The 20,574-nt window shown below is 44.8% G+C and overlaps 1 protein-coding gene across 2 annotated transcripts in view; it reads left to right on the forward strand.

Moving 5' to 3' along the window:
- LOC138973386 (uncharacterized) overlaps positions 1 to 20,574 on the forward strand; it is a 38,075-nt gene that overhangs the window by 12,216 nt on the left and 5,285 nt on the right. For both annotated transcript variants that reach the window (XR_011458001.1, XM_070346100.1), the window contains exons 4-12: positions 1,732 to 1,843; positions 8,260 to 8,327; positions 9,154 to 9,377; positions 9,757 to 9,985; positions 13,717 to 13,896; positions 15,523 to 15,810; positions 17,798 to 18,046; positions 18,423 to 18,606; positions 20,264 to 20,509. Coding sequence is in view for 1 of the 2 variants with exons in the window: in XM_070346100.1 (XP_070202201.1) it covers positions 1,732 to 1,843; positions 8,260 to 8,327; positions 9,154 to 9,377; positions 9,757 to 9,985; positions 13,717 to 13,896; positions 15,523 to 15,810; positions 17,798 to 18,046; positions 18,423 to 18,606; positions 20,264 to 20,509 (1,780 nt within the window). In the remaining variant the exon portion in view is untranslated. The remainder of the gene's footprint in view (positions 1 to 1,731; positions 1,844 to 8,259; positions 8,328 to 9,153; positions 9,378 to 9,756; positions 9,986 to 13,716; positions 13,897 to 15,522; positions 15,811 to 17,797; positions 18,047 to 18,422; positions 18,607 to 20,263; positions 20,510 to 20,574) is intronic.

The raw sequence follows: 20,574 nt of genomic DNA on the forward strand, positions 1-20,574 counted from the left end.
GTTAGTTTGATGAATAATTTTATTGACATTTCATTCTTTTGAACAAACAATACATAAGTCGGACAGAACAGTTTTTCAGCTTTTTCGATAGCACAGATGCATGTCTTTATTTGCTGGACTTTGCAGTTATTCATTGAGCGTGACCTTCACACAAACCAAGGTCAAAGTCAGTAACGAGTATGGCTTCCACGTGAGTCAATTACAGCCTGGCATCTCATTTTGGGGCAGGAGGTACAAATTCAGTACATTTTCAGCTCATGTTTGGTATACCTAATTTGTGCTGATTTCTGTGGGGGTTGGCATGGAAGCAATGAGTCTTCGCAAAGTCTGTTGAGAAATGTTGTCCCACTATTGCTGTAAGGCCTGGAAGAGTTGTCTCCTGTTGGGAGGGGCGTTAACTCTCGCATTGAGCCTTCTTCCCAGTTCATCCCATGCGTGTTCAATTGGGTTCAAATCTGGGGAGAGAGAGGGCCAGGGCAGAGTGTTCACGTTGTTGGCGGCCAGGAAGTTTGTGGTGAGTCTGGCGGTGTGGGGTCTGGCGTTATCATGCTGGAACTGAGCCCGTGGCGCGGCCAGGAGGGGCAGGGCGTGTGGCTGCAGAATGTCCTGCACGTAGTGCTGGGCGTTCAGGCGGCCTGGAACTTCCACAAGCTGGCTCCTGCCAGTGTTGGTGATGGCCCCCCACACCATCACGCCCCCACCACCATGAGGAGGCGCCTCATCTACGCACTGCTGGTGGTAGCGCTCTCCTTGCCTCCTGTACACCCTCCTCCTGCTGTCGTGATGTTGCAGGAGGAAATAAGACTCATCGCTGAAGACAACGTGGCGCCTGTTGTTGGCAAGGGTCCACTGGAGGTGCTGGTTCGCCCACTGCATCCTGGCCTGGCAATGGCGGCGAGTCAGGACATTGCCCCGGAGTGGCCTGTAAGCGTGTAGACCAGTTGTATGCAGGCGGTTCCGGACGGTCTGTACGGAGATGCGGCGGCCACCAGGCAGTGCCCTAGCGGTCACCGAGGCTGACTGGAACCGATGCCTGAGATGGGTGACCCGGATGTAGCGATCTTGCGCCTGTGTCGTCACTCTAGGTCGTCCTGACATTGGCGCGGGAGCTGACGACCCAGTTTGTTGAAAACGGTGCCAGAGGCGAGAGATGGTGCTCTGGGACACCCGCAGGGCTCTGGCAACCTCGGATTGGCTCTGGCCTGCTTGAAGGCGGCCAAGGGCGTTCTCTCGTACTGAAGCGTTGAGTTGTGACATTTTTCATTTCCTCAGGGAATGGCCGCATCAGTCAGAATTGCTTCGCTTTTTATTGCCCAAGTTGGCACATGAGCTCAGCTAACCTTACGCGAAATTTCAAGTGAAATCTCCAAAAAACGTGCAGTACAGGAGCACAAAACAACAAAATGTGCGTTTTGGCCTCAAAATGCACATCTTGCACGTGCGCGGGGAATTTTGCTCACTCAATCGACTATCCGGTTCAACTGAACTGCAAAAGCTAGTTTCGAGGCGTTCCAACCAGAATGTTTGTCTGGAACTTAGAACTATTCACCTTTGCGATACTTTTTTTGCATGGTATAGTCTCAACGATGACTGATCCCAGATTTTAAGTGTTTTTTTGTTTCAGGTCCACAGATTGACTAATATTTTAATATAATTGCTTGACAAGACTTTTTTCCTTTTTGGTTTTTTTATTTCTTCTATTTAACTTCAGTTATCTTTACTTTGTTCCAGGAGCTGTACCAAAAAATTTCAAAAATTGGCAAACAAGTTCAGAAGGAAAAAGATGTGATTCGAAAATTACTTTCTGATCTTGACCCAAATGAAAAGATTAAAATCAGAGCAGGTGAGTGGTAAGATAAGATATCTTCTTCTTCTTCTGCGTTCGTGGGCTGAAACTCCCATGTACACTCGTGTTTTTGCACGAGTGGAATTTTACGTGTATGACCGTTTTTACCCCGCCATTAAGGCAGCCATACGCCGTTTTCGGAGGAAGCTTGCTGGGTATTTTCGTGTTTCTATAACCCACCGAACTCTGACATAGATTACAGGATCTTTTCCGTGCGCACTTGGTCTTGTACTTGCGTGTACACACGAAGGGGGATAAGCCACTAGCAGGTCTGCACATAAGTTGACCTGGGAGATCGGAAAAATCTCCACATTTAACCCACCAGGCGGCCGCGGCCGGGATTCGAACCCTCAACCTTCCGATTAAGAGGCTGACGTCTTACCACCCCGCCACAGCGCCCGTCATGATATAAGATAAATGATTTATGAACTAAGAGTTAAGGCACACTCCTTCTTGTGAAATCGATTTTGCTTATTGTCTCAGATCTTCCCAGACTTGTTCATAGGTTAAGACCATCCATCCACTTGGTCACATACAGAAATTAAACAGCATGCTCTCGGTGCACAGTGGGAATTTTTTGATGAAATAATTTTGCAATATATGCAAACCTTGTTTTGTTCTTTTAAAGAAGTTAATACATCCAAAACTTCTGACTGTGCACAGTGAGCATGTACTCTGTTTATTGGCTCACGTAAGTGTAGCATGCGATGCTAACTTTTGTCTGTCTGTGCGTGCGTGTGTGATAGAAACTTTAACATTTGACTGAACACCGAAATACTAATTTTACCAGGTTATTATCCAAGCAACAGCTTCAAAGTATTGAAGCAATGATCAACATTTTGGTGGGTTTTGGGGGGGGGGGGGGGGGAAACAGGTGACTGGTTTGTGTTGTGTGTGGTATGTAGACCAGGTCAGGGGTCAAGGTTAGGTCAGATCGCGTGAAGCATTGTGGTATAAATTCACTTCTCAGTTCTAACCGAGCTGCATTCGCCGATTCGGGGAAGACGATTTCACATTGTTCGGTTTCGTAGCGGCTCCAGAAAAAATAGATAAAGAAGATACCAAAGGAGATTTCCTACAGGTTGATCTGCACAGCGTGTTTTCAGTGTCTGCGCGAGGAAGCGCAGTCGAAAGGGCAGTGTCGATCTCAGTGGCAGTCACGTGTCCCCGTAAGTAGGCTACAGACAGACAGATCTAGATCTAGCGTCTCACACTCTTGCACTGTGTCTATGCTTACTGTGTGTGTGTATGTGTGACGGAGTGATTGAGTTTGTGTTACTGTTTGTCGATTTCTTACGGGAGCCTTGAAGGCTTCGCCTCTTGTTTTTGGTATGTGATTAAGTGGAGGAATGGTCTTGTATGTCAAAGCAATGCTAAATCTGAGATGGTGAGCCAAACGGTTTTCACGAGAAGGAGTGTGCCTTTAAGGGAACTGAATAATAAAACTATAGGAAACTACAGGTAGTGTGACTTTTTTTTCATTGCTCTTGTTTTGGTTCACATTGCAATTTGCATAGACCATGCAATTCTGGACAGAATTGAGATAGTGAAGACAACACTGGTAAGGTATTTCTGCTAATTTTTTAAATTTTAGTTCAGTTTCATTGTTGTAGGAGACAAAACTAGCATTCATCACTGTCAAAAGTACATTAAATTACATATCTTATCCCAACTCACATATAGCAATTTACTTCAGTTTAAGTGCTAGGACGCTGAACTACGCTTCACCCTGGTAAGGGGGAAGTAACCCTAAAAAAAAGACGGCCTTGACCGGGTAAAGGTAAGGGCCAGGCCAAGGCTACCTTCCTACATGCATTGCTCATGCGCTATATCGCGGCCATCTTGCCTCATTCCTTCTTCAGCGTTGACTAGCTGTGGACGTGTTTTCAACTACGCTTGGGCTACTGTTAGCCCACTGCCTTCTTGGCAGTACATCACCCTGGTCACCCGACATTCGTCTTTGCTCCCAAGCTGAGTTTCGGTGAGATTGTTCCCAATTTTCTTCTTGATTGTAAGTTTCGTTTGCCACAGGTTGGTCTAAGTAAACATTAGACTAACGCTATTATGGCGGACAGTGGAAAGAAGAAGCCCAGCTCTAAAAAGATAGCTAGGAAAGTGGCAAAGAAAGCCAAAACTTCCAAAACAATAGTGAACGTTTATGAACCACCAACTCAGAAATCGTTCGACGTAGAAATAGCGGACCCTAAAAGTCAGGACATGCCATTGTTGAAGCAAGAAAGCAAGACAGCACCGGTCAAGATTAACATTTTAAGCTAGTGAGAAAGAAGATCTTTCAGCTATGTTCGCTTCTTTTAGCGCCCAAATGAGATGTATGTTTTCAACATAGCTACAGTCGGCACGCGCCGAGTTGCTCTCCCTCCAGTTGGGAGCGGAAGACGCACATTCGCTGTCGAGGGAAAAGGCAACCCCTTCAGCCACCATCACGTCAGCCGACGTACATGCGGAACAAGCTTCCGGTGAAGACGGACGTTAATCCTCTCACCGCGCATCCACTTCTGGGAGACACGCAAACGCCGGCCTGGTCTAGTCAGGACTCAGTGTCGGCACAGCATTCCCTACTTCCGCCCAGCGGGCAGGAGTTGTCACAAGACAGGTAGCTTGTAGAGGATTCACCTCGCAGGTGCCTGCTCTTAGAACGGGAAAAACGCAAACGCCGAACTGGTCAATTCAGGACTCGGTATCGGCGCAGCGGTCCACACTTCTGCGGGGGGGGGGGACAGGAAGTAATCACAAGAGAGGCAGCTAGCAGAGGACACACCTCGCAGACGCCTACCCTTCCGGTTGACACTGCCCATGACTATGCAAGTCATTGCGGCAGCGAGCTTCCGCTAGGCACTTACGTGCAGGAAGGAGATTCGGAATACGGGGCTTCCGCTATGGAGGAAGATCCCAATTTCCGGCTACCAGCGAAGTTATCTCACGCTATAGCAATGGCAGCAGAGGTAACTTGAAGATATTTTGAAGAAGGAGTGGTCTCAGCGGCAAGATTGACCGCACCACCACCTTCAGGGGTCGGCGATTTCCGCTCAACACAAGAAGAAACACGAACTTTCAAGTTCCGTGAATCTCCCTCAGTGGCCTACGAAATGTCTAAGATTCTGGCTAAAAGCTGCCTTCACGGGAGCTTGCCTACCGACACAGTGCCACTACTAGCAGCGCACGGTCAGGCACCAGATTCGGCTAAGCCGTGGCTAGCCTCAGCACAGCAAGACTCTCAGTTCAGGCAGGCTGTCGGCCGGAAGTTCACTCTGAACTCCAGCCCGCACAATCTTATAGACACGTACGCTCTACCACACGCGGTGCTCCCGGTAACACCGGAGTTAGCGATGCTCAGAGAGGACGACTATAGTAAGGACAGACCTACACCTTACACTGAGTCGTCTCTCTTGTCTCTGGAGGAAATGGGGAGATAGGCCTTGGAGTTAGCATCTCTAGAGGAAACACTCCTCAGGTCTCTCTCCCGCTCCATCGCCACGTCACTCAAGCCGTTCGTGTTCCGACACGACGCGAGCGAAACGGACATAACAACGCTGCTTGCTACCTTAATTGGCCAAGGTCTCAGCCGAGCAAATGAGTCTTTCTGCATGCCTCTATGCACACTCAGTGCCGCGTTTTTCTCTTGATCCAAGACAAGGCCACGCTAGAGGCTCTCAAGATTTCCCCTTTCACTGAGAGTTCCTTGCTAGGACAGCCGTCGTTCGACGCTCTCCACAAGGAAACTCAAGACGCTAGGGATTTGGCTATCGCCAAGATCGCTCAACATGGCTTCCCTAAGCCACAGAGCAAGCAATACGAACCACTTAAACCCACAGCCTCCTCCCCAAAAAGAAGCCTTCTTTTGGCAACTCTAGGGGGTCAGGGCGCAAGCCTCACCCCCAATGATGCGCCCCCGAACCATCAGCCCACACAAACCCCACCCCTTTGGTGGCGGGCGGCCCCTCACGGGCCCTTCCACACTCAGGGTTACTGAAAGTAAATAGTCAGTGGACAGTGGGTATAGTGTGTTCGGGGTTCAGGCTGCTCTGGAAGGAGGGGAAAGCTCCCCTAACCGGAGCGCCACCGTTGTTCAAGTTTCCGAACAAACTGGACGATCCAAGCAGAAATCATTTCTCTTCTGCACAAAGAAGCGGTAGAGGAAGTCACAGATCACAACTCATCAGGCTTCTATGGGAGAATTTTCATGGTCCCGAAAGCTTCGGGGGGCTGGCGCCCAGTTCAAGATTTGTCTCCCCTGAACAAGCACCTGAGACAAATAAGATTCACAATGGAGACACCCGCGTCTGTCAGGGATGCACTCAGGCCAGGAGACTGGGTGACATCGATCGACCTGACAGACGCCTACTTCCACATCCTCATCCACCCCTCAGACCGGAAGTGGCTGAGGGGAGAGAAGATGTTCTAATTCACGGCTCTTCTCTTCGGCCTATCGCTTGCACCTTGGATATTCACCAGGGTGGTATGCCAACTTTGCGCCCTAGTCAGGCAGCAAGCCAGGGTACGCCTCAGAGCTTATCTTGACGACTGGCTGATCCTCCATCAGGATCAAGAGTCATGCAGTGCCCACACCCCGATCGTGCTGCATCAAGCAAACGAATTAGGCTTTTCCATAAACCAAACCAAGTCAGAACTTACGCCATCCCAGACCTTCACATACCTGGGAATGAGCTTCGATATGGTAAAGTGGTCAGTCCGCCCCTCACAGAGGAGAGTAGACAAACTGCAAAATTTAGTGAAATCCTTGGCGTCACAGAAGCAAGCATCCGTCAGGGTACTAGCATCAGTGCACGGACAAATGGAATCCATGGCCGCACTTGTCCCCTTGGGGAGAGGATACAAGAGGCCATTCCAGGCAGCTCTGAAATCGATATGGAACCCCTCCTCTCAGGGCTGTCAGGTTTCGGTTCCAATAGAAAGCTGGTTACAGCAGACCACTCAGCAGTGGCTACAAACTTGGATCTCTCATTTAGTTTACTCATCACTCCCCCTTCCCCAGAGGAGGATCTGTTCACAGACGCCTCCCTGTCAGGCTGGGATGCTCACCTATCACACCACACAACCTCAGACGTGGTGCCACCAGCACCAGATCACGTTATCGGCAAAACATCTGCCAGGAAAGCTCACTCAGCCGATCCTCGAGCGTCCTCCACACAGAGTGGACAATAACTCATCACGCGCTTCAGCGCCTATGGGCACAGATCGACAAGCCACTAAAATTGTCGATCTATTCGCAACCAGGTTCTCGCGGACCCGGAAGCATGGAGGGTGAACGCCCTAGAGGTAGACTGGTCAGGCCTCACGGCCTACGCCTTCCCACCATTTCAACTACTCGGAAAAGTGCTGAGGAAGGCGGAGATAGTACGACCATCCCTCATTCTAGTTTCCCCAATGTGGACGAGCCAACACTGGTTTCCGGACCTGCTCCGCCTGGCAGAAGGGCCTCCCATACCTCTAAACCTAGAGAAGGGAGAGCAACTGCAACCACGCACGGGCATTCAACACGAGAACCCACAATCCCTACGCCTTCACTGCTGGAGACTGTGAGGAGTTCCCTGCGCCACTCGGGCGCATCAAACACAACCCTGGACTTGGTACATTAGTCAAAACTTTACTAAATGTAAAAATGAATAAAATGCAAGAAGTAAGAGTTCAGACAATAAAGAAAAAGTTGAAAAATTAACTAAACACCTTGAAAAATGCTCTTGCCTGTGGCTAACCCTTACAGAAAAAAAGGCCTTGTTGTGACCTTTTGCCGCAGGCTCGCTGCAACCTTGCCGCAACCTTGTAGTAGACTGGTCAACAGCGAGGTTGCAGCAACTGGGTTGCCGCAAGGTTGCAGCCATTGGGTTGTCGTGAGGTTGCGGCGACTCAAGGTTGGTTGTCACGAGGTTGCAGCGACTGGGTTGTCGTGAGGTTGCGGCAACATGGTTGCCGCGAGGTTGCAGCAATTAACCCATCTACCGCAAGGCTACCACAACCTAACTACACACTGGATTAATGTGTCACATTTGTACGCCACTAGCTGCATACAGCCGCGTACTTGCTTGCTGCATTCATCAGGACACACTTGTATGCGGCTAGCTACGCACAGCCGCATACTTGTTTAGGTCGCGGTTACCCTGTAGACCTCTGCACACCATCCACCGCGCACTGATTAGTTTGCAGCGAGGTCGCTTCGAGTTTGCAGCGACTTAAAGTGCAGCAACCTTTTCATTTCTCTAATGGTTCCACTAATAATCAAACAAACAGCCTAATTAGCTGTTACTTTGACAATCCACGTTTCACCTGAAAGCTAACACCCATTCACTGCCTCGATTTGTTACATAGGGAACAGTGTTTTTTTGTTACTCAGCTGCATGGTCTTGAAAATGATGACAACCGCTTTTATGCTTCAGGTGTGGTGCTAGCAAATACGGCAAGGGACCTTCTGGATGAGACACTTACAACGCATGCACCTGCACATGTGAGTCTATGTGGAATCTGCCTACATTGCTTCTTTTTAAATTAAGTTGTAATGTAAATTATCACCTGTTCAACAAATCAGTTTGGAAAGACAAAACAGTAAGCTGTCTATTGACTGATTCACGTGCACATACACACTCATTTTTTCTCAATCTCTTTCTTTTTAAAAATTTATTTTTTTATTTGGGAGATTTATATAGCGCTTGACGTTCTCTAAGCGATTTACATAATTTCTGCCGTGTGAGATGGAATTTTTTACACAATATATCACGCATTCACATCGGCCAGTAAATCTCAAGCCATTATGGCGAATATTTACTTTTCACGGCCTATTATTCCAAGTCACACGGGTATTTGGTGGACATTTTTTATCTATGCCTATACAATTTTGCCAGGAAAGACCCTTTTGTCAATCGTGGGATCTTTAACGTGCACACCCCAATGTAGTGTACACGAAGGGACCTCGGTTTTTCGTCTCATCCGAAAGACTAGCACTTGAACCCACCACCTGGGCTAGGAAAGGGGGAAGAAAATTGCTTACGCCCCGACCCAGGGTCGAACTCACAACCTCTCGCTCCCGAGGCAAGTGCACTTACCACTCGGCCACCCACTTCTTGCTTTCTCGTTCGCTGTCGAGGCTCTCTCTCTCTTTCTTTCTCATTCTCTCACTCTGTCTGCCTCTGTCGACCCTCCCTATACCTCTATATCTCTCTCCCCTCTCTCTCCCCCCTCTCTCTCTCTCTCTCTCTCTCTTCCCCTCCCCCCCCCACACCATACATGCTTACGACATTTCACGTGAGACTAAGTTGGTGCTGATGGCATTTCAGGAGTTCTTGGCAGCATTGGGCATCTTAAACAGCGATAGTCAATCAGATCTGATCAGCAAAATGACCCTGTGTTCAGATGATCTGCCGAAAAGAAATGTTACAGCTGAAGACAAAATGGATAAAGATCTTTACCAGAAAGTAGACAGGGTGCTGGATGCTTTGCGGAACATTGAGGGACCATCGGAAACAATGTCTGATGAACTGTATGAAAAACTCGTTGCACGGTAAGAGCCATTCTCTCTGCCCCTAAAATTGTGAGATTGCATTTATACATATAACCGTTTTTTTGTTGTGTTTTCTATGTGCACATTTTTGTGTGTTTTCACCCCTGTTTTAGATGTCTGTTGTCATGATTTTATGCTTTTGATCATGAACATGGTAAATTTTGTATCTACATCTAAAATCGTGTGTGTCTGGCGGGAGGGAGGGGGTGGGTTAAAGAGGGGGTTTGTGTGTGGCGGCGGCGATATACTTAATTTACTCCATGCCTATTTATTTGTTCTCATGTGTGTTCATTCAGGTAATAGCGCAGAAATCGTACAGGTTACAAATTTTGTCCCTTTTTTGTTTTGTTACCTGATTGTGATTCTGTACTGCCTGTAGATTCTGCGGCCCTCTGACAACCGTAAAGATCTACACAGAGAAGACGTACCCAAGGGTAAAACTAGAAGTCACAACTGTTCCGCCAAAGCATAATAATAACAGCAAAAATGGCAAGGCGAAGAAAGTGGTGCCCAAAGTGAAGATGCGGGTGGTTGCAGAGGAGGCCAAAACAAAAGCAGGAGCTGCAAGAATCATGGCCAGACGCTTTTCTGAGCTGGTTTTGTTAGAGGTAAGAGTTCTCCTGTTTTGATACGGTGGAACCCCCCTTTTGACCTACCAGTTTAAGATTCCCTCCCTTAATTTCAGACTACAAACTGTCCACCCTTTGCTTTAACTTCTTTTCTGGCTCGTCTCCTGCTTACTTCTCTGAACTCCTCACCGTCTATTCTCCAGCAAGACAACTCCGTGCCTCTTCTGACTGTCGCATCCTTACCATTCCACACACCAAAACCAAAACATACGGACAACGCACTTTTACTTTCTGCGCACCCACACAATGGAATTCTCTCCTCTTTCACATCCGCCACTCTCAGTCACCCCAAGCATTCAAACGAGCACTTAAAACACACCTCTTCAAGAAATACAACCCCTGATTTTGTTTTTCTCAGTCCATCAGTAGGCTACATGTAGTGTATTTGTTGTTTTAGTGATAATGTGATAATGTATATAAACATCAAGGGCTGTTTTCAGAATTGTTGATAACATGTTCTGTTTGATTAAGGGTATTCAGCTGGTATTTCCTTGTTTTCACTACCTATTTTATTCATGTTTTTATTACTTAGTTAGTGGAAGAATTTTTTGTAATGTATGTTTGATGGTGTATGCTTTTAATTAAGCGTTATTGACTATGAATGTAGATGTAAATGCTTGTACAGTCGAACCCACTTAAAACGAACACGCTAGTTACGAATTTTGACTTATAATGTATTAGTTTTAAGTTCCCAACTGAATACCTCTTTCTTCATGCTTAAAAAAAATGCTTGAAACGAATTCTTTGTAACGAATTTATGCTTATAACGAGCACTTTTTGGATTCCCAAGCATGCATAATGTCTGTAATTTACTCACGCTCATGGCCAAATCTTTAAACTCGTCCCGAGATCGACATAATTATCATATCATTTGCATAACGAACCCCTCTTTTAACAAACACGTTTTCATCGCCCCAGAACCGCTTTGTCTCTAAAAGTCACAAGGCTACAAGGATCTGCGTGTGAGGCGAGGTCAAAGGCAGGTCCATTGTGATGGCTGGGTGGCCTTCTTTATAGACACTGACCTTCTTCCCAGGGGTCATTGACCCAGTTTTAGCTATGAGAGGTGGTTCCCCTTTCATATGAGAGAGGAAACACTTCCTGCACCCGGGTCAGTGACCGAGTTTAACCTATGGGGAGTTTAATCTATGGGGCGGTCTCTTTGATGTCTTGAGAGGAAACTTGGCCAGGGTAGTACATGCACCAGAACTGGTGGACACCATGAAATCAGAGATTGATCAGAATGTGCATGTACATGCTTTTACACGACTTTTTAAATTTTACTTCTAAAATTGTGACAGTAAAAAAATCAATCAATTCTCTTAATGCGAATTTCGGTTAAGACGAACTTATTTCCCGATCCCCAGTGATTCGTCTTAAGCGAGTTCGACTGTATAACTGTGTTTTAATTTTAAATGTGTCAAGCGCAAAGAGCATAATTGTAAAGTTATGATGTTGCGCTATATAAATGCTCATTTATCCAAGCGAAGCTAGGTTGGTCCCACACTAGAGTTGATTTTAACCAAATGATGTGTGTGTGTGTGTGTGTGTGTGTGTGTGTGTGTGTGTGTTAGAACCCCTAAAACTTTCACAGTTTTGACTCGACTACAACAAAAATTGGCACAGGCAATGTTATTGATCCCAGGAAGGTTTTAAGACATAAATCGTTTTGATCCGACATCGACAACGGCAGTTACAAGCGCTTCCAATTTCTAAGTCATAACAAAGAAGGAGGTCAAACCCAGGTCAAGAAGACAATCAAAACTCATGACGTCAAACTCATGACATCATTCTCTTCAACACAAGGAGCTGAATTCAAAATGTTATGACATCTTCCATGACGTCAAACTTGAGGATTCCATTTCCAAGCTAAAGTCTTTGTGTACATCAAATCTGGTAGCAGGAGATGTTGTAAGAGACACCCTGAATTACTTGCAATCCTGGTGAGTTGGTTGATATGATGGATGACGACAACGACAACGACAACAACAACAACAACAACAACAACAACAACACCTCCACCACCAACAACAAAAAAACAACAACACCACCACCACCACCACTAACAACAACAACAACAACAACTACAACGACAACGACACCACCACCACAACCACCACAACCACCAACAACGAGATGTTGTAAGAGACACCGTGAATTACTTGCAATCCTGGTGAGTTGGTTGATATGATGGATGACGACAACAACAACAACAACAACAACAACACCACCAACAACAACAAAACAACAACACCACCACCACTAACAACAACAACAACAACAACTACAACTACAACGACACCACCACCACAACCACCAACAACAAAAATCCATTAAAAACCGTTATTTTCCATTTCTCAACCGATTTTTATGAACATTTGTGAAAAGGTCCGTTGTCCCTTACTGAAGATATCGAGATGTTGGACGAGACTTCGTCATTTGCTTGTAATCTCTCTCTCTCTCTCTCTCTCTCTCTCTCTCTCTCTCTCTCTCTCTCTCTCTCTCTCTCTCTCTCTCTCTCTCTCTCTCTCTGCCAAACATATATGCATTTACCATCCAAAGCACTGCATTTTCCGAGGAAAGATATCATCATAAACACAGAGAGAGAGAGAGAGAGAGAGATAGAGTAAACAAGTATGAAACAATAACAACAAAACAACAACAACAACAAACACAACAGCCACAACAACAACCACAACAACTGACAAGATTTCTAGGTGTGGAACCTCTCTCTCTCTCTCTCTCTCTCTCTCTCTCTCTCTCTCTCTCTCTCTCTCTCTCTCTCTCTCTCTCTCTCTCTCTCTCTCTCTCAATGATGGCTCCTTCGCTTGGGATATGCAGTGCCTTGGCGTTGCACATCTACTTAATTATTATTATTATAAGTTTCTTACATTTTCTGCTCATAACCTCTGTAAATTTATCCCCATTTTAATATTCCCTCCTTTTTAAAACATGATTTTCTGACATTTTTGGAGGTTTTAAAATGTAGGTTCCAGTCTGAATTGTGTTTTGTGTCTATTCAATATTCTTTAAACTAAAAGTACTGGTTTGCACCAGCCGTGTTCAGTTGCAGACAATTAACAGTCTCCCTTTGGGTGAAGCAAGTTCCTTTTCTCTTTTGAAGTGGGCGGTGCACTTGTCAGAGGCTTGCTGTAGATGGGTACCTTGGGCCCCCAGGTGGTCGTTGTGTAATGTGCCGCTAGCCTGACTGGGTATCTCGGGGGGGATTCGGCGTTTTGTCAAGAGGGTGTGAATTCCTTTGAATTTGATAACGATGAATTATGAGAGCTGTCAGTCCTTATTTATTTGTTTTGCACTTTCATGCATTTAAATGAAATAAATATTTCCTCCCGAAGCTATGCAAGAACAGACATGAAAATTGTTTTCCAAATAGAAATAGTTTCTCTGTACATAATGGGCTGCCAAGCAGTTAAGACATGTACCACATCACTAATGTGAAAGGTTACTTGGTTTGTGTAGGTGTGAGCTAGGAAGAGTAGGACGAAGAAGCAGTGGGGAATAAATAGAGGAAGGAAAGACATTGACTTAATAGCAAAGTAGACATTAATAAGTTGGCTCAACTATTTTTACACAATTGTTGACACCAGGAGGTCCAAACTTTGATAATGTGGAAGACTTTTTTCTGACGCTAGCATGAAATATAGAGATGTTGTAACCTACAGCATTACTATCGATTTGTATCAAAACAGGAGCAGATTGAAATACTCCAGAGAAATGAGGAGTTTGTGCACCTGGAGGGCCCTCCCGGTACAGGCAAGACGCTGGTGCTGTTGCTGAGAATTCTCACGTGGCTAGACGACGGACACATCGTCTGGCTTCTCTCCCTTTCTCCGCCCAGCCGATCAGTGACGCATGTGCTGTTGGAGCAGGTATACTTTAATCAGAATGAGAAACACACAACACATTTGTACAGTGGAACCCCCCTTTTAAGACCTTCAAAAATCTGAGATAATTTTCAAAACTTCAAATTGTACTGATCTTGTCTTGATGAAAAAAGAATTCTTTTATGATTTAAGAATGTTTGTGTAACAAGCTGTCAATTCATTTTTTAGATTTTGAAAGTTAGGTCTAGCGTCAAAATGAGGCGTCCAATTTGTCTTGTAGTAAATCCGGCAGGCCACGCAAAAATAAATTCTTTGAAAAATGCTTGCTCTTTACGGAGGGCATCTAGGATGTTCTCAAGCGGTGAGTGTTTAAACGTAAGGGTGTTTGTACTGTGTGTAAAAGCCTGACAGTGTCTGTGGCCAGAAACTGATGATTTACGGGAAACTGTGTGTGCCTTTAACCTATGTTGCTTTTTTAACCGTTATTTCTACAAAGCGCCACCATACCACCTGCTTGAGCTCCTACATGCAGATACTATACCTGAAATGCCCCCTATACACGATGATACCTATACCAGACCTGTTTTTTACCCTGAAATGAGGCAAGTGGAGCAAGGCCATCCTGAATGTGGAGTTTTTGGGATTCAAAGTGGAGTTTACATATATGTATAAAACCACGGAGTAAATATATTGCTGTGCAAACTGTAAGAAATAAAAAAAAAGTATTTTCTGACCTTTATTCACTGCTGTTCTTTCTTTCTTTCTTTATTTCGTGTTTTACGTCGTTTTCAACCACGAAGGTTATATCGCGACGGTTCACTGCTGTTAAGTGTTTGATGAGAAGATAACGTTTTCATCAGTTTTCTTCAGATCTAGCTTGAGTTGACAGGGACTTGTAATAGGCACTTTTCAGTAGCAAACTGTTTATGGGATGCTGACTGCACATGGCGAGTGCAGTCGAACAGACCACCGTGCTGGCAGGAAAAGTCCCATTTGCACAAGGAGCAGTGGACGAACAATTCTCCCTTTCTTGACGCTTGTAGACAAGGGTATTGGTCGTGATAGTTCTTTTTATATTTCTGTGAATGGACAGCAGAAGCATGTTGTTTTTTTTCATTACATGTTTTGCTGGTATTTCCTCAACGTCACTGTCGTCAGTCTCGCAAACGCGCTTTCCTGAAGACGCCATCTTTGAAAAAGAGAAAGATTTTGAAAACGAGGCTACGATAATGCGTTCAACGTACCAGCTGCCCGCTGGCAGTTGATTCGAAACTGACATGCCAGCCGCAGTGTGCGGGCAGAGATCTGATTGGAGCTATTGTTAGACCGCGCTGCAAAAAGTTGAGCCTTTGTTTGGGGCCGACTCAAATTAGGCTTATGCACTGAACGATCGGTACTTGGCTAAAAACGGAGTTAGGGAATTCGAAATGCGGAGTCTCACTTTGAGCTGCGGAGTTGCGGAGTAAAAATAAAATGCGGAGAAAACTCCGCTCAATGCGGGGGGTAAACAGGTCTGCTATACCTATGACACATAATGAGCATGTACAATTTCGGTAAATTTGCTGTAGTTACTTTGTCATGATTTTTTTTTCAAGTTCGAAAGTGAGGGAGTTACTTTACATGCCATGGGGGTAAATTGGTTAAGTCCTTAATTTGTTTTCCATTTTTCAGGTCAAACGTATGGTAAGACAGTACCACCCCACTGACCATGAGGAAGTCTTGCAGCGTCTGCGTCTGTTCATGCTGATCAGGCCGGAGAAGACTTTAGATGCAGGCTACTTTGAGCGTCGAATGTTGAAATTCAGACTGCGAGCAAAAACGACCGTGTCACACCCTTACGTTGGATATCCGCGACCTCCGACCTTGCCCCCAGTGGCCGCCCCGCATGACCGCAAAGTGTGCATGGCGCTGGATGAAAGTGGCATGAACGGCAAAGGACTTGACAAATTCTTTGAACAGGTATGCAATGATCACATTAAGTATTTCAGGCAAATGGTTTTACCTAAAGAATAACTGATAATTTCACTGCACTGTTGTAATGTTTATGAATGTCCCAATCAACATTATGTCCATGAAAAGAAAACCTATGCACTATATTTTTTCTAGAGATCCAAGTCAATTCGTAACTCAGGTTTTGATATAATGTAGATACATTTTTTGGGAAAATTGATCTGTCAGGTTTTTATGGGCTGCGGAGAGTTGCTTTTCAGTGGAAAGAAAAGGTCAAACAAACCATGTGACAAAATAGACCATTGATTATTATCAATTGTCTCTTTGAAATGAGAAAGGACCGAAGCAAACTTGCATCAATCTCAGATAGCAATATCTGCTGAAGAGAAGATAAACAAGTCGCGTAAGGTGAAATTACTACATTTAGTCAACCTGTCGAACTCAAAGAATGAAACTGAACGCACTGCATTTGTTTATTAAGACAAGACAGCTTCGTAAATCCATGCGAGAAGGAAATCGCTAATTTTTCACGTGCAAAACAAAGTGAAATTGACAAGCCAGAATAGCGCAGTAGCGTATTGCGCTAAGCAGGAAAGCTCACTTTTTTGTATTCTTTTTAACTTTTTGAGCTTGTTTTGAATACAACATATCATATCTATATGTTTTTGGAATCAGGAAAAGATAAAGAATAAAATGAAATCATTTTTGATCGATTTCTTAAATTTTAATCGTAAGTACTAAGTAACCTATTTTCGTTAATTGTGATCACATTTTAAGAGTAAACATGACATATGTATATATTTTTAGTGTAGAGGTTTAGAAAACTGATGTTTTGTTTGATGTGTTAAAGACTCTCTCTGGACTTTCAGCAAATTACTGGCATGGCAAACTTTACTCCTGTGTTTCCCTATACTGTAACTTTCTCTCCTCCACTTCGCCTACCAACCGAAGTCGGTAGCTACAGACGCAATACAAAGTTGACTACATCTCTTCAGTTAGTGGAGCATACTACAAAACATGTCCACTCTCTCTTGTGTCTCTCAAAGTTCTCTTTTACACTCAAACATGTACACACATAATTCAACTTTAGCTAGAGTAACAAACATCCAATCAAACTCGAAGTAACTATTAGTAACACAACATTCTAAGACGATACCCCGTTTCATTGGTTGAAAACAAGAAGAAGGAGGGGGGGGGGGGGGGGGGTGCGGTGGGAATAAAACCTTCCAATCGCAGCGGCATGACAGTTCTCATGATTCATCGGCAAGCCTCTGACAAATGCACCGTCCACTTCAAAAGAGAAAAGGAACTTGCTTCACCCAAAGGGAGACTGTTAATTGTCTGCAACTGAACACGGCTGGTGCACACCAGTACTTTTCGTTTAAAGAATATTGAATAGACACAAAACACAAACTGATCGGCAACAAAGACTAATAGGACAATGATAATAGCTTTACTCTATAATTGGTGATTGTTCACCCTGTCCAATCATTAGATTCAGAATTTGATGAAGAATCCGATGCAATCATTTTTAAATCTGTTCGTGAAAATTCAATTTTAATGACAACTTTAATGAGCAAACTAATCAATTAATTTTTATGCTGCAGAGCTGAAATTCAATCCCCTAGTCCGGACTTCGTCGAAGACTGCTTAACCAAAATTTCAACCAATGTCTGGGGATATGCAACACACTCTCATGTTAATTTCATGAAGATTGATCCAGTACTTTTCTCTGAATCGCTCTACACACACATACATACACACACATACACCACCACCCTCGTCTCGATTCTATGTTAAAACATTTAGTCAAAACTTGACTAAATATAAAAATGATAATCATCCAACCAACTCTTTAAAATTGAGGTTTTCACTGTACCAAGCACTGCAGAGTATGTACTTTGTCATCTAAAGCGTTTTGCGTCTGGGAATCATGACTGTCAGATGTAAGTTACATCATGAGGATCGTTAGTTTTAACATGCTGTCCATTTTCAGGTGGCAAAATCACACAAGGAGGAGCAGTTCAGGTCCGGTGATTTTGACAAGGGCCTTAGCGTTTGGTCTGCCTCCGTTGAAAGAGTGGGTCGTCCTATGTATTTAGCAGAACCCGGAAAAACGAACACAGACAAGTTCGGAGTTCTTTGGGACCTGACGTTACCCCTCCGATGTCCCCCAACAGTGCAGAGAGCTCTCATGCTGGTTCAGCCTTCTTTGGATCAGGAGAATGTTTGCTGCTTCCAAGAGGTAAAGCTGTACTACACTTTCAACGGTCAGCAGTTCTTACACTGTATGTGTTGTTCGCATAGTCTAGTTTTAGTCTAGTCTTGTTATTATTTGTATTTATTTGTCCTCTCTTTGTTTTTTGTTTCTTTATTTCTTTATTTCTTTCTTATGATTTTTTTTACGAGTTGATAGCTCAAAATATTCAAGGGCTGTGAGACACCAGTCCTGTTTGCGATAATTTGGTCTGACAGCGGTTGTCTCCCGGTATGTTCTTGGGAATCTTGGAAATCATATGGCAGATTTGTATAGGGTTATATATGCTCCCACACTCACTCATGTTTGACTGGCTTTGCCTCAAACCGTAATTAAAGTGTGTCCTGTTCTGTTTGTCGTTCAGAACGCCATCCTGTCACATCCAGCAAAACAAGGAGGTTGCACGAACCGTGTGCAGTACGCAGCAGATGGTCTGCCGGTGTTCCTCATTGCCCATGGCGACCATAAGAAGCCAAAGGAGGACATCTGGTTTTGTTTTGAATGTGGGGACATGCTGGCTGACTACCTGCAGAATGAACTCCGCATCGGTAAGGCCATTTCTCTGGATAGACGGATGTTTGTAAATGACTGTCAGATTTGTTCAGGTTGTAAAAGACTGAGCACTCTTGTCTTTATTGAGACAAACTTTCCGACGTGACATTATCGGCCAGTCGCAAGTGAAGGTGTGTGTCTGAGCCACACGTGGAAATTATAGGAGCACGTTTGCCTCTATGAAAGCAAGAGTATTGAATTCACTCCTTCACAACCTGTATATATATACAGCAGTCCCTGCAATGTACGGCCCCCGGCGTGAGCGGACACCTGACATGTACGGACACATTTGCTCGGCACGGAGTGTTTTCCTTCTATATTTGCCCCCCCTTAAACGGACACCTGCAAAACGTGGACGCGGACACTCATTTTCGGTCCCAACAGCAGGTCATACCTCCAATGTACGGACAGACCATCGTCAAATTTTCACCACAACAAAATCGATAACAGAGCAGTCCGGCTCTTGGTACAAAGATCACAGCCGCAATGGTGTGATGACAGTCACTGATAACTTGAGTGCACGTGTACCCATCGTGTGTCTGTGTGTAACCTCTTTCATTGACAAGATACTCGATCTTGTTTCCCCTCAGCCTTGACCAGTGAGTCGGTTGCCTAATCTATGAACCCTTCAGTTGTCTTGCTTTGTCAAAAGTTACGACACAGTCAACTGGTTTTGCTCTGAGTGAACAGTGCAGCTGGCCTCTCTGGCCACAGCCCCCAACAGTACATGGCTGGAGGGAGTGAGAGAGAGAAAGGGGGGAGGGGGGTGGAGGGTTAGCTGGCTAAACTCTGTGGGGTGTCCGGTGTCACCGCATGTCAGCAGGAAGAGCATTGGAGAGAAATAGAGAGGTGTACTCTTTCACACAATTTCCAAGCATCAGTTGTCACGGCTTGGGGTAGGCATTAGTGAGGGAGAGTGGGAGCTGTGTTATGTACAGTGTATTTCCGACTGAAGAGTGAAAAGTCACTGCCATGCCACATGATCGGCATGCAGTCAATAAAGCCAGACAAGAAACAAATAAATTACTTGATTATGACATGCAGCTCTATCTGCTGCTATTTATTCAAACTGGTTTTCAAGCTTATTCTTGCAAAGGCATCAGCAGCACACGCTCCTCTGTGCTGTGTTTGTGTGGCTGCTTTCGTATGTCACTGCATGGTAAGTGTGTTCACTGCCTTGAGGGTTTTTACCGTTTATTTTATCTCTTCTTTTCAACACTTTTCATACAAATCCTTTTTACAGAACGTTTAAAGAAGTATTAGGAGTTTATTGTTATTGTTTAGTAGCCACAAGAAGTGATTAGCATAGACTCAATCCTGTTGTTTGTGTGTCTCTGTGTGAGTGTATGGGGGAGGGGGTGGTGTGGTCACCCCTCCCGTGACCGGACACCTGCAATGTACGGACAGTTTTGCTATGGCCCAAGGGTGTCCGTTCATGAGAGGGACTGCTGTATATATTTTAGTTGTCCAGTAAATCTTGAATAATTTTTAAGATTACATTTTACATTGAAATTCAGAGTTGCTCAACTTTTTGGCATGAATGTATGATATTTTAACTGTTGAATGGTGGTTTTCAGCCATACACTGAATTTCTGCCTGGGGGATAGAGAAAACAAACTTGTAAGATATTCTCTATCATATTGAATGATTCAGGTCAAGAGGAATGTGACTGTCCTGGTGAGACGATCTGCTATGATGAAGAAGTACCAGAGAAATGCTCTAAATGCGAGAAGCTGACCAAAGGAACTCTGCCCATCGGTGACCTGCCACTCAAGTACAATGACATCATGATCGTCGCTACCCAGTGTGCCTTCCAGTTCTCTGTTCCCATCGGTGGTTTTGTTCACGCGATGGCCAAGAAAAAACTGAAGGTTGCTGTCAACACATCCAGGGAAGATGGTAAGTAATCATCTTTGTGTGACAGTGGTGCAGTAGTCCCCCATTTCACAGCTTAGTTTTCTGCC

This window comes from Littorina saxatilis, linkage group LG8 (assembly GCF_037325665.1).
Source record: "Littorina saxatilis isolate snail1 linkage group LG8, US_GU_Lsax_2.0, whole genome shotgun sequence".
Lineage (NCBI taxonomy): Eukaryota > Metazoa > Mollusca > Gastropoda > Littorinimorpha > Littorinidae > Littorina > Littorina saxatilis.